The sequence below is a fragment of the Ruditapes philippinarum genome, unplaced genomic scaffold, assembly GCF_026571515.1.
Source record: "Ruditapes philippinarum isolate M1 unplaced genomic scaffold, ASM2657151v2 ctg713_1_1_1_1, whole genome shotgun sequence".
NCBI lineage: Eukaryota > Metazoa > Mollusca > Bivalvia > Venerida > Veneridae > Ruditapes > Ruditapes philippinarum.
In genome coordinates, this window is record NW_026864226.1 from 409,297 (window position 1) to 423,422 (window position 14,126).

The 14,126-nt window shown below is 34.5% G+C and overlaps 1 protein-coding gene across 2 annotated transcripts in view; it reads right to left on the reverse strand.

The window, feature by feature from the left end:
* Positions 1–14,126, reverse strand: part of LOC132724883 (protein IWS1 homolog) — a 28,081-nt gene that overhangs the window by 667 nt on the left and 13,288 nt on the right. Inside the window, exons 3-16 of one of the 2 annotated variants that reach the window (XM_060709854.1) lie at positions 13,211–13,262; positions 11,027–11,960; positions 10,760–10,990; positions 10,176–10,289; positions 9,727–9,780; positions 8,130–8,236; positions 7,359–7,485; positions 6,156–6,303; positions 5,346–5,428; positions 4,770–4,899; positions 3,497–3,614; positions 2,601–2,709; positions 1,843–1,905; positions 1,040–1,169 (exon numbers count right to left, since the gene is read on the reverse strand). In XM_060709854.1, the coding sequence (XP_060565837.1) occupies positions 1,040–1,169; positions 1,843–1,905; positions 2,601–2,709; positions 3,497–3,614; positions 4,770–4,899; positions 5,346–5,428; positions 6,156–6,303; positions 7,359–7,485; positions 8,130–8,236; positions 9,727–9,780; positions 10,176–10,289; positions 10,760–10,990; positions 11,027–11,960; positions 13,211–13,262 (2,400 nt within the window). Of the gene's footprint in view, positions 1–1,039; positions 1,170–1,842; positions 1,906–2,600; positions 2,710–3,496; positions 3,615–4,769; positions 4,900–5,345; positions 5,429–6,155; positions 6,304–7,358; positions 7,486–8,129; positions 8,237–9,726; positions 9,781–10,175; positions 10,290–10,759; positions 11,961–13,210; positions 13,263–14,126 lie in introns of both variants that reach the window. The other variant, XM_060709853.1, reaches the window with a different exon arrangement.

Sequence of the window (14,126 nt, forward strand, 5' to 3'; positions counted from 1 at the left end):
ACAAAAAATAAAACATACATATATCTTACTGTATATATAGTGCTATGTTGGACAGCTTACTTGCATGAAAGAATTATAATGTCCGTCATTTGCTGTAGTTCAGATCAGAATATCCGTCCGAGGGGACCCGCCAAACAAGGCTTGCTGAGTTACCGCCCGTTTTGGCGGGTTCCAGAGGGACAAATATTATACATATAATTATGTCAGATATTTTTTCTTATTTCTTTATCTTAATAAAACAATTTTCCAAGGAAATGTTGATCATTTTATCTGTATCTATTTTCTTACAACTTCATTCACATGAAATTTCCGGCATGGGTAAAACTAACAGAAACATGCAAGAATACAGAATCCCTGTCAGGGCTCCAGCACACAGTTAACAAAGTGGTCTAAAATCACTTTAATCACTTTTCCAAGGAGGTACCTTGCACTGGTTTTATTTGAAAGTTAGGACTTTAAAAAGTGGCATAAAAATAACAATACATTGGACCCAGAAACTAGTATTCTAACTACAACTAGCATGTTTATCTACAAGGACCTTCCAACTCATCCAGTATGGGTATGTAACAGTATTTTCGGTATACACAAATTGGGAATGACATAACTTCTGTTCCTGCATATTTCACCAATATTACTGCACATGTTTCTTGGTTTAAACATATTTATTTAAGCACCATTACGAAACAAGTTCTTGCAACTCTGGGTAGAGAGGCTGACACCTTAAGACTAGGCCATTGCTCCCCTTGTTATTTGTACCTGTGAACCTTTCATATTTTTGTCAAGTTTGTTTTTATGGTGCTAATGCCAATTTTAAATAAAGATTTTGGTTATATGTCAGCGGTCAATCCACCAAACCGGCTAACCTAGATAACCAATTATTACCAATTTCTGTGCAAGTGACCAACTGAATTTATAAACAAAATGTAACAGCAAAAACCATCATTCTGATGTTATAAAACTCAATTTTTTCACACTTTCTAAGAAGAAAAAATTTATTCGTTATTCGTATGGTTATAATCAAGGAGAACATAACTCTTACCCTTCTTCTACTAGGCTCCTCTTCGCCTTCCTCCTCAGTTTTCCATTTTGGTCGTATCACATAATCTTTGTTTGATGGTAGCGGTACTCTAGCTCTATATATCCAGCCTGGGTCACCAGGTCGTAAAGCTCTGTTAGAGTAAAAATATCATCAATATTATACCTTTATAAAATGTGGTCAGGTTCCAAGTCATGTGGTCATATGGCAACTTTACAGCTTTACAGGTAGAAGAGTAGAAGAAGACCTCAGGTGCATAATTCGGACCCCCTTCCCCACATACACACAATATATTTATTTCTCTTAAGATATGCACAATATTTACATGACAGCATTGGAAAGTTCCTTATACATAAATTAAAGCTAGTGATAAAAATTTTCATATTTATTTATCATAGGCATAACGCCCATTATATATGGCCAATTTCAGTTGTTAAGGTGCTTGAAAAAAGGGTACATTTTCCATATTTTTTGCACAGAGACAGTGTAAAGCTTGAAAACTTGAAAACCTATTTTGAAAACATATATGCAGTTAATATTTTGGTAAAATAGGACCAGTTAAATAAAGTAGGACCAATTAAATATGAAACTTTATAAAATATGTCACTTTAACAAAAATACGAAACTATTTCATGTTCAAAACTTTTATACCTGGCAATGCAATTGAAATGCATTTTTAACGAAACTGAAGCAACACGAAATACTTCGCAATATGAAATCCTTACATCTAAAAATTAAATAGCAAGACGATAGATTTCAATGAGTTTTCACTCAATACATGAAGAATGTATAAAATGTTTACATACTTTTGTTCCCCTGTAAGTGATTTGTCCAGATCTTTCCTCGGAGTCATCCCTCCTTCTTCCATGCTGAAAATATTCAGGTAAATCTTACAGGTTTAAACATTTTCAAAATTTGCAACATAAATATACAAAATTCATCTGAAAAATTCCCTTCAGACAATGTTCAAAGTAAAGGCCAATTTCTTTCAACAAATAAACAAGAAGTCTCTAAACCACATAGCTAAAAAGTACTCCGATGAAGCTTTGAAGTTTATAGAGATTGTATCTAAAGTAGGCACTCGTACCTAGTAACTGTATATGTGTATTTAAATAGATTTTTAAATACTTAAATTCTGTACAAACTAAACAATTCAAAGCAAGCCTATTTCTGGTATGCAATCATATTTAACAGTAACAGTGTACATGTATTAAAATAGAGTTTTCTTTCACTGAAATTCAATCATTATGTTCTGTGCAAACTAAACAATTCATAAGAAATCTCCAGATGGCCAGATCGGAAAAAAATACATTGCTGAGTACAACTACAATACAAACAAATTGTCATATCTTGTTATGAAAAGAAAAACTTAGGTAATGTTGAGAATCAATTTAAAACTTTTTCTCCTCTTTGTCAAATACTAACCTCGGATAACAGTCATTGAATTTTGTAACTGGTCTTTAGCTAAAAACGGATCGTACCCGTTTAAACGGATAAACGTAACACCCCTTATTTTGATTATAAATATACTCAGGTTCAATAAAACAATAGAGACAGACATTACCTTGTTCGTCGTCGTTTAGGTAACTGATCATAATCTCTCTGTTCTCTCTCTTCTTTAGATAATGATTTATAGTTTGATGTGAGATTGAATAACGGTCGTGACCAGTCATCTGTAAAAAAAATAATATACATGTACATGACTGTGTGAGTATCAATTTTGATCAAGTCGGAAGAACTAAGATAATTAATTAGTTAGCGTCCTATATATATAAAAATCATGAGGCATGTTTGAAGTGTGGAAAAAAAATTCTAGAAAAAAAGAGCTTTTCATAAGACAGCACACTTTCTTAATCTTAGTGTTTGATTTTAAGAAAAAGGGCATAACTGTGTTAAGAGGAAGGTCAGAGTTATGGTATATGTGTCTATCATACAAGATAATCACGGGTCACAAGACTGTGAAGGTTCAACTTGCAAATCCATGAAGTCTGACCAGCATTGTTTCTGTCACTGATGCTTTCTTTTAGTATTTTGATATTGAAATACCTTTTAACTAATACCATACATTACCAGAATAAATGCAGAGCACAAAATTCAAGCAAATTAAGAAAAGTTAGGATCAATATGTTTTCTTTTTGTTGGGTTTTACTTCCCACCAACACAGTATAGGTCATATGGCGACTTTCATGCTTTAATGGTGGAGGAAGACCTCAGGTGCCTTTACATTTATTATTTCAGGCATGAAAGAGCACTCAAGTATAGCTACAAACTTTCCATTAGCTAGCTGGATAGCTTCCTGACATGAAAGAAACAAAAGTTCGTATTTGGGATTTGAACTCACAGTGGTGATGTACCACTGGTTTGAAGTCAACCTTAACCATTCAGCCATGGACGTCCCAAGGATCAATATGTCAAGGAGTACGTGCCTTCAAAATGAAATAAAGTTGTTTATAAACTTACTTATGAGCTTGCCAGCCATATCTTTGCATTCTTTGATTTCCTTTGGGTGTTTATATAAATACATCACAGCTTTACCAATACCGCTAGTCTTTAAAGCACCGGGGTTCAGAGTTGGAAACTGAAATGTAAAGATAACATCAGAAAATATCCTGGCAAAATTATACAATTTTCTTCAATTTTAAAATGCAAATGCTTTGTTTAAAAGAGAAAAATTACGTTTGTATTGAAATGTTGCCAAAGAGTTAATTACAATGAAACTTTGTACATTAAACAAACTGCAAAGAAATTAAAATTAACAAATTTTGATAAATACATGTATAGAAAATGTTTAATAAGTATCTTACATATTTATTGAAACTCTTTAAACAAACACTGAATAACTGTTATAACATAATGTTGTAACATATAAAATAATGCGATATGACAGTCCTCAATCCTTATGGTTTAATCATGACAGATTGACTGGTAGAATTGGGTTCCAAGTCATACTAACACAACCTAAAGGTGAATTTACCAGCTTCACTTGTGTAGGAAATAAGCCTCTCCTAACATTACTCTAGTTACAATCAGGCACCTCAGTAGAATCAAACCTGAAATCCCTCACGAAATTTGTAACCACAGCAATAAAGGAAAACAAACTTTATCACACACCCATGCCGATTTTGCGACTCCATAAAAATGGTATTGCACGGCCGTGCATATATTTTGACGCGACGTCATTAGCGTTATACAAACATAGTGTAATGTCGTGCTGATGTTAGCTATATTCTATAGGCGGGTCAGTGAAAAATGACTCTTTTTTCACTTTAAACAGTCTTTATTTTTGGGTATGTGATAACTAGAATATTAAATTTGTGTAAGTTCAACACTGAATTTATTAAACTCGTTGAATAAGATAATATTATGCTCGCCAGAGGCTCGCATAATATAATCTTATTCAACTTGTGCAATAAATTCAGTATTGAACTTACACTCAATTAATATCCTCTATACACTATACATACTGAACCAAAAAAGAAACTTTCACAAAGTATGTGCCAGTTGTTCAAGGGTACCACTTAGATGTTCACACTTATAAACATGTAGTAGCTTGTAAAACTCGTTTTGTTTGAAATATCGGTCAGCTAATCCCCGTATAAAAGCCTGATATGTTTATTCAACATAAAAATTGAGTTTCAAAAGGATTGAAAAACTGTAAAAACATATCTACATTCAAACTTGGAGAAAGTTTCTTTTTTTTTTCTCAGTATATGATAGTTTCTAGCATACATACCTCTCCGAGAATTTTAAGGAAAGCTTGTCTAATTAGTAGATTAGGTAAACTTTTATCAGGAAGGGGAGCTAACCACTCTGTCATAGTACTTAATATACCACAGTCCAGAAATGCCCCATGAAGGTCAGCCCTGTAAATAAACAACAAGGTAAATTGGTTACATTTGTTTTTTATATTAAAATTTTATTACAGTCAAACATGTTTTTAGTGACCAAAAACGGTCTCTTAAGACAAAGCATTAGTAACAAATAAAAATTATACATGACATCTTTCCTTGCATGCGCAAGTTAGACTGTATATGAAAAATGAGGAACCATGCAATATTCAAAACTCTAACTTTTTAAGTGATGGATTTGAGTAATTGATTCTCCCTGCTTTAAATCTAGAACAGTCCATTTTGAAGTTTAAGGGATTCTAATATTGAAATACGTATGTGATACATACAGTGTAAAACCTGGTCAGACTCCACTAATGCCCAGACTGGCATCGCACGTTGCTTGAGGTAAAAGCTTAGCACTTCTGGTGCGTGCATGTTACTGTTAAGTGTTAACTTAATAACAATAAACTGAGACTTACTTTTTTAATTGAGAGACAACTACAGGTAAATATTTTAGTTTTCTGATGGCAGGTTTTTTTTCCATGTTCAATCCTCGATCCTCCTGGAAAAACAATAACAGCAGAAGTTTATATTTCTAGTTTATATTTCTAGTTTTAACATTACAATAATTAAAATACACCTCAAGTATATACCTGTCATAACAACATATCAATTCCTGATGTGTATTATCAGTATGGAAAAGTATTTCCTCAGGTATAGTTAAGAATTTCTTTAAGCATCTTAAAGGAGTTAAAGAACAAAAGGAAAATTCAACGACAGTATTTTTACTGTTTAAGTTTTCAGTTATCCTGATTTTATGCAACCGATTTGACTGTGAAAAAAAATTTTTTTTACGCCACATTTATATATTTAAATAATTGTTCAAAATCTTGAGAAGTTAAGATGGGTAGTGTAATAACACACATTTGATTCGATTCCTCGTTACACATGTAGATGCATGTCACACTATTTGTCACTTCACAAAATTGTATAATATATCTGTTGATGAGATTGGTATAAGTTCCCTAAATTAAGATTTTCATAATTTTATGTGATTAACTATGTCATGGTACTAAAACGTCCAGGTGGTATGATATTCTAGAATAGCTGTCAATCTGTTTGGCACATACCACCTTGCCAATCACTCTTTCAAAGGAACGTGTATAATACCAATTGTGTAATATTATGTAATACAGGGGTAATAAAAGGTCTATACACAATATTGCCCTATGTAATAAATAACCATATTCACTAGTCAATATCAAAAATATATATCCTATACATCATACCTCTGCTGCGACCTTCATTTTGTTGATCATATCAGCGATAAGGTCGTCACTGTCATTAATAAGATCAAAATCTTTACGTTTTCTTCGTCTATTCTGCATATCATTCTTCTTCTTCGCTAACATCAGGTCAAAGTCTGATACTATATCCCTGTAATGAAAATATTGAAGAAATAATATATTCCAGTGATTTTATCGCTCAATAAAAATACTGTTCGGAGTTCGGATGCAAGGAATTATATCACCAGGACGTAGCCAGAGTGATATAATGATGCGCATCCGAACAACAAACAGTGATTTTATCAAGCAATAAAATCACAGATTTGGATATATTATTTCGATTCTGACATGACAACAACATATAAATGCTGACGTCCTTGATATTAACCTCAATTGTGCCTGATTTGTTTCCGTACTTATTTTCAGCACACCACATTTTAGTGGTTACGTCATGTGTATAATGATTACGTCACAAAAGAATAAATATAGAAAGTCAAACTGTGATTTTATTGCATAATAATACACACTTGTGGTTCTTCTATGTTCAATTGGGACAAATGTGGGTTGCATTAGAATAAATCATAATTCATTTGTTTGTTTACTGAGAGACAGAAACAAATTAACAAATATAGCAGAACTTTGGTAAGTCAAAGTTGAGGGACTTGCGTAAAAACTTCCGCACATCAGGACTTTGACTCATGAATCAATTTAATGAGAAAATTTCTCAATTCTCAAGCCATCAATGCTTACGAGTGAGTTACTAAAGGTGTAAAAATGAAAAGGACGGAAACTTAACCAGCATTTAAAAATATATCATGTGTAAATATCATGTGCCACCAGGTCTCGTAAGATCTTTTAGGAAAATAATTTGTATGCTTATATTCAAATTCAACGATGGTAATAGGAATGACAACAATTAAAGCATATTCTCACACCAAGGAACACAAAAGCCGCGTCATGACAAAACCAACATAGTGCATTTGCGACCAGCATGGATCCAGAGCAGCATGCGCATCTGTGCAGTCTGAACAGGATCCATACTGTTCGCTTACCTACTCTATTACAAGTAGAGAAACTGATAGCGAACAGCATGGATCCTGATCAGACTGCGTGGTTGCGCAGGCTGGTCTGGATCCATGCTGGTCGCATACCCATTATGTTGGTTTTGTCGTGACGCGGCTCATTTATTACTACATAACAACTTACTGTCCTTCTCCGTCCCCATCTCTCCTAGCAGCTGCATCATTCTCATCATCAGATAACTCTGGTAGTGCCGGAGTACCGCTTGTCTCCCCTGTTGCCATACCTTCTCCTTCATCATCGGATAATATCGCTGTATAAACAGTTAAACACAATAAACTTCGGAACTTTTCTCACGGTTATCATTACTTAAAGAATTTGGTATTATCTAAATTGTTAAATGCAGTACTGTAATAACTAAGTGGAGTGGAGGTCAAGCGGTTTAGGTGTCTGCCTCTCAACCGAGGGTTCATGGGTTCAAGCCCTACTCGTGTCACCACCATGATTCCTAATATGACACCAGTACTGGTTCCCAAAAGCAGACTCTGACGTGATTAATATAAGTTACGAGAACTTGTTCCGCACTCCTGGTAAAATAAATATGTTTAAAACTACTGTTATAACTACACTTACATAATAATGAAACATAAGGTCTTACATTATTATCAGATGTTTTATTACTTTACAATTTCTCGACATCTTTTCATAATTTCATACTCTTAGTCATCCTTCTAAATTTCTCTCTAGACATAAATTAAGTATCTAAGACGTTCTTTATTCAGCAACTCAAAAGCCATTTTGTATGCAGATCAGATTAGAATTTAAAACATACACACATAGCATTTCAGAAACTCTCTTGTGACTATCAGGTTCATTATGTTGAAAATTGATACTTAATATCCATTTAATACAAAAAAGGTACAAATTAACTGCAAAACAGAAATTAATAGTACACACCTGTTTTCTCCTTTTTCTTCCTAGCTGTTGCCTCTACATCTGCCTCACCGAAACCTTCAAATTCTTCCTCCTCGTCACTCGAACCAAAAATATCTGCCACCAGATCACTGTAAAATATAGTAAATGTTGGTTAAATATCTGCCACCAGATCACTGTAAAATATAGTAAATGTTGGTTAAATATCTGCCACCAGATCACTGTAAAATATAGTAAATGTTGGTTAAATATCTGCCACCAGATCACTGTAAAATATAGTAAATGTTGGTTAAATATCTGCCACCAGATCACTGTAAAATATAGTAAATGTTGGTTAAATATCTGCCACCAGATCACTGTAAAATATAGTAAATGTTGGTTAAATATCTGCCACCAGATCACTGTAAAATATAGTAAATGTTGGTTAAATATCTGCCACCATATCTGTAATATATAGTAAATGTTGGTTAAATATCTGCCACCAGATCACTGTAATATATAGTAAATGTTGGTTAAAATATCTGCCACCAGATCACTGTAAAATATAGTAAATGTCGGTTAAATATCTGCCACCAGATCAATGTAAAATATAGTAAATGTCATTTAAATATCGGCAACCAGATCACTGTAAAATATAGTAAATGTTGGTTAAATATCTGCCACCAGATCACTGTAAAATATAGTAAATGTCATTTAAATATCGGCAACCAGATCACTGTAATATATAGTAAATGTCATTTAAATATCTGCCACCAGATCACTGTAAAATATAGTAAATGTCGGTTAAATTATCTGCCACCAGATCACTGTAAAATATAGTATATGTTGGTTAAAATATCAGCCACCAGATCACTGTTAAATATAGTAAATGTCGGTTAAATTATCTGCCACCAGATTACTGTAAAATATAGTAAATGTCGGTTAAATTATCTGCCACCAGATCACTGTAAAATATAGTAAATGTCAGTTAAATTATCTGCCACCAGATCACTGTAAAATATAGTATATGTTGGTTAAAATATCAGCCACCAGATCACTGTAAAATATAGTAAATGTTGGTTAAAATATCGCCCACCAGATCACTGTAAAATATAGTAAATGTCCGTTAAAATATCGGCAACCAGATCACTGTAATATATAGTAAATGTCATTTAAATATCGCCAACGAGATCACTGTAATATATAGTTAATGTCGGTTAACTGATATTTTGTGTGATTTTTTAGCCTGATTTGAGTTAAAACCAACTCTAAGAGCGCTTCATTATTATTGTTATTTCGGTATAACAGAGAGAATGAGCTGAAAGTTGCATATATATTATTGGTTTAAACATACATTAAATGTAAAAAAAAATTTCAGAAAAAAACAAATTCAGCCCCATAAAAAAACTCAGTTGAGCCACTTTAAAATATAGACCACCACATAGGTGGGGCAATATACGCCCACATGCAAATTGTTTAAAATTATCAAAATATTTTTTGGATAAGAGAAGAAATTCATTACACTTGTCCAGAACATGTTTTATTTCAATTATCAATATTTTTTTCAGGTGTATAAAAACAGTCTATTAATGGCTTCATGGATGTTAGCTGATCAGAAAGTAAGGGTAATAAAGTTACTTACTCTTTATCACTCTCATCACCACTACCTTTAGCTTTCTCCCCATCAGATCCTCCCCTGAAATATATATATCATTATAATTATCAGGAATATTACAACAATGCAACCCCTTTAAAGTAATATTCTCCTTAAAACAACAGCATTAATGAATTTCCTCTATGTATGATACCATAAATTTAGCCTATCTAAAATAACACCTCTCAGCCAAAACATAATTCTTTATCCATAAAAGCATGTTGAAAAAGAATTGACTGTAAATATCTTTAACCCTCATGTTGCAAGATTATCATAAATTTTCATGTTCAAGATTTAGCTGTAGAGAATAATAACTGGTTGATGAAACAGAATATAATGACAGTCTCTTTAAATCTATAAATAGTAGAAGAGAAAATTTTGACATACAGTATACATATATAGTTTTACAGACAGTATTAAATGCAGGTTAAACTTACCTGTCACTACCTGCAGGTGACCCTGGAGGACTGCCACTCCCTCTACTTCCAAGTGGAGAATACGGAGGTGTCCCACTTCCAGCCCTTGACCCACTACGACTTCTACTGCGGGATCTGATAATAAGGAATCAGCAATATAAAAAAAAATTCTGTTGCAATTGTTTAGTTGTACGAGAGATGTTAAAAAATACAAATCTTCATTTTCAGCTTTTAAGGAGCTTAACAAGTACAGAAATAGGAAAATGTTTCATTATATTTTTCTATCATATTACATGATCCACCTACTGTATACACACATGTACTCTACTTTTAAAACAATAATGATAATGTGTACCTAGTGCAGTGCATCAAATAATCTCTTAAAGCAATAATTGCATTCTTAATTCATAACCCACTTCTTATCTGATGTTTTTTTATAACAGAAACTTCTTCCAAGTCTATAAATCAAGAGGTTATTAGTCCTCAAATAACATACAGGTTCTTCTTTAATGTTATTAAAATTACATTCATGTAATAGAACATGAGAATATTATAAACTAACTAAATGGCTGGGGAGAAAAATGAGGTCAATCTTCCTATTTTACCTGCTCCCTCCACTAGCTCTTGAACCAGATCTACTTCTACTGCGACCACTTCCTGCAGATGATCTTGACCTTGACCTACTTCTACGACTGTCACGACTACCTGACCTACTTCTTGCTGGAGAACCTGACCTTGATCTTGCTGGACTTCCTGACCCTGACCTACTTCTCCTGCTTGCTGGACTACCTGACCCTGACCTACTTCTTCTGCTTGCTGGACTTCCAGATCTTGACCTACTTCTTCTGTCTGCTGGACTTCCAGATCTTGACCTTTGACTTGCTGGACTCCCTGACCTACTTCTAACAGGGCTTCTTGATTGACTTCTAGCTGGACTTCCTGACCTTGACCTACTTTTCTGACTTGTTGGACTTCCTGATCTACTTCTTGTTGGGCTTCCTGCAGGAGAACCAGCAGGGGAGCCTGACCTACTTCTCTGACCCTCAGCAGGCGAGTTTGACCTTGATCTTCCAGCACTACCTGCTGGACTTGGTGACCTACTTCTAGCACTTCCTGCAGGGGAAGGAGATCTACTTCTATCTTGATCAGGTGACCCAGGTGCACTTCCTGCAGGTGACGGTGACCTACTTCTTTCTACAGGTGACCCAGGTGTACTCCCTATGGGCGATGGTGACCTACTTCTTTCTACAGGTGACCCAGGTGCACTCCCTGCAGGTGATGGTGACCTACTTCTTTCTACCGGTGACCCAGGTGCACTCCCTGTGGGTGATGGTGACCTACTTCTTTCTACAGGTGACCCAGGTGCACTCCCTGCAGGTGATGGTGACCTACTTCTATCTAAAGGTGACCCAGGTGCACTTCCAATGGGTGAAGCAGGCTGTTCCATTTCAGCATCACTACCAGCTGGGGAATCTGGGGCACTGACATTATCAGCATTAGAGTCGGGTAGCATTGTTTCATCTGTAGGTGACGCAGGCCCACTTGGAGATTCTGTTTGACTGTAAGTTGGGTCTGTAGAACCTTGACTTCTTCCTTCACCTGGAGACTGTGGAGAGCCAGGGCTACCATTCAAGGAGTGTTGTGTTGGGGAGCCAGGTGAACCAGGACCATCTTCATCATTAGAATAGCCTGGAGATTTAGGGGAAGAGGGTGAACCAATCGGAGACTGTGAAACATCGTCAGGAGATCGTGGTCCACTGTTCACTGACATGTTTTCTTGTTCTCCATCTGACTGTGAAGTTTCCCCTAAAAAGATAATATAAATTAGTTGTATTACAAATGTATAGCTTCAAAGCATAAAAAAGTTTTTTCAAAAAAGCTCTAGCTTATTTCTTCGCCTAAATAATTTAAGATATTTGTAGAGATTTTGCATTTCTTTTGAATACAGCTATAGTTAAATATATAAAAAATCTACATTGTACATGTATATTTTAAAATTCAGAAAGATCCTGAGAATCAGGGCATCCATTAGTGGAAGTTTGGGAGTCATTTACTCCTTGATATTGGCTATGACTTCCAAGATATTATGGTTTTCCTCCTTAACCTAAATAGTGTGATTTCCAATGTTAGACATTTTGCACTTTCTGACTTCCAAATTTTGGAATATAATGGAAGCCCTGCTGAGAATGTTCATATGTCTATCTATCTTTTAACCCATTACTTCATATACACGCCTTTTAACGCCTTTTTCACCCCCCCCCCCTTTTTGTTGTCTCAAATGATGAAAAAATGCCTTATTTAGGCCCCAAACACTTGTTTTTGTTTGAGAAATGTTGTTAAAAAAAGTGACCTCTTTTTCGGCGCGGCCCCCCAACCAAAAGATACATCAGGGGGTTGCCAGAAGGGGGATGTGCCCCCTTCTGTTTGGGGGGTTTGAAGGGGGGCGGAGTTCCCCTCATCGCCAAGAAAAATTTTGGGCTTGTGAGAGGCTGTAAATGACCCCAGATTGATCATAAGGTAACGTGTAACCAACGGTGAAAAGCATTTGACTCTATCTCAATCCATTGAGAAAGTGCAGCACTTTGAAATCAATTTTGATGGAAAAAATCAACGCAAAATAGTGATTTTTGGCAATTTTGAGATGTCCCCTCGTTGCCATGGTAACAGAAAATTTAAGCATGAGCATGTTGTTGCAAGTGCAATGGTCCAGTCAACATTTGTGCCAAGTTTGATTAGTGTTGAAGCAGTTTTTATAGTATTATAGCAATTTGAACTTGTAACGGGAGACTTTTCAATGAAAACAGCCATTTTTCACAAAATGCTCATGAAGTAATGGGTTAAGAGAAGAGGAGACCTTAAAGATCTTTGTGATATTTTCAGCCTTTTAACCTACTGACCACACATTTTTACCCATGCAGACCAAGTTTAAACAGCATGGACAGTTCAAAATTCAATCATGAAAGTATTTTGAAAATTTCCCTAAAAGTGATGAATGGCCTAGTCCATATTAAAATATGGACAAGTCCATTTAAGATATTTAGGGATTCCTGCTATACCTTGTTCCATCTCTTCCTCTTTCCTGAAATCACTTTCTGCATTCTGCTCACCCTACAAAATAAAATGGTTTTTCACCTTACTTCTTTTAAGTATCAAAGAGAAATTCAAACTGAAGTGTGTACAATATTAAATACACATTTTTTCATACATAATATTAATATGCACATTTTTTTCACTCTGATATAAGTATTCTGATATAAGTATATTAGTTATTTCTTTCTAATTGCAAAATGCAACATATCATTACTGGTTTGGGAGATAAACTCGGCGAAAATCGGGGTTTTTGAGGCATATTTCATTTATTTGTTTACGTATTCTGATGAATCTTGCACCATAATAAACTTCAGCTCTTCGATATTCCTGTATCACCATAAAAGTTATATTTAGAAACAAAACGGGTAATTTTGAGAGGCCCTGGAAGAAGTACGTAAAAGGACATTTTTAACACGCGCGAGTAGACAATTCCTGCTGTTTGTTTTTTTTCTTAAATCATTTTTAATGAGTAAATCAAAATGTAGAATAACATGTTTAGACATTTTATTATTCCTTTGCTAGTCATATATGCCAAATAAAAAAATATTTTTTATCAGAATTTTTGAGAATTACGTTAGTATAATGAATACAATCATGTATCTATGATAACATGATATTAAATATGCAACGTACTATGTAACATATAATTCATTTAAACGTAAATATGTTTTTTGTTGTTGTTGTTGTTTTTTTTTTTTTATTTGTTTTTTTTAAGTATGTCATAGGGTGAGAAAAATGTGCAGCCTGACCGGGACTCATAAAAAGTAACCCTGTACGGGCCTCAAAATGAGCATCTACTGTGCATGCTTACAGCAATCTGATTTCCGGTACTATTTATAGGCATGATTTGTAAACAAACGGGTAAAAGTGTGTGCTATTTTT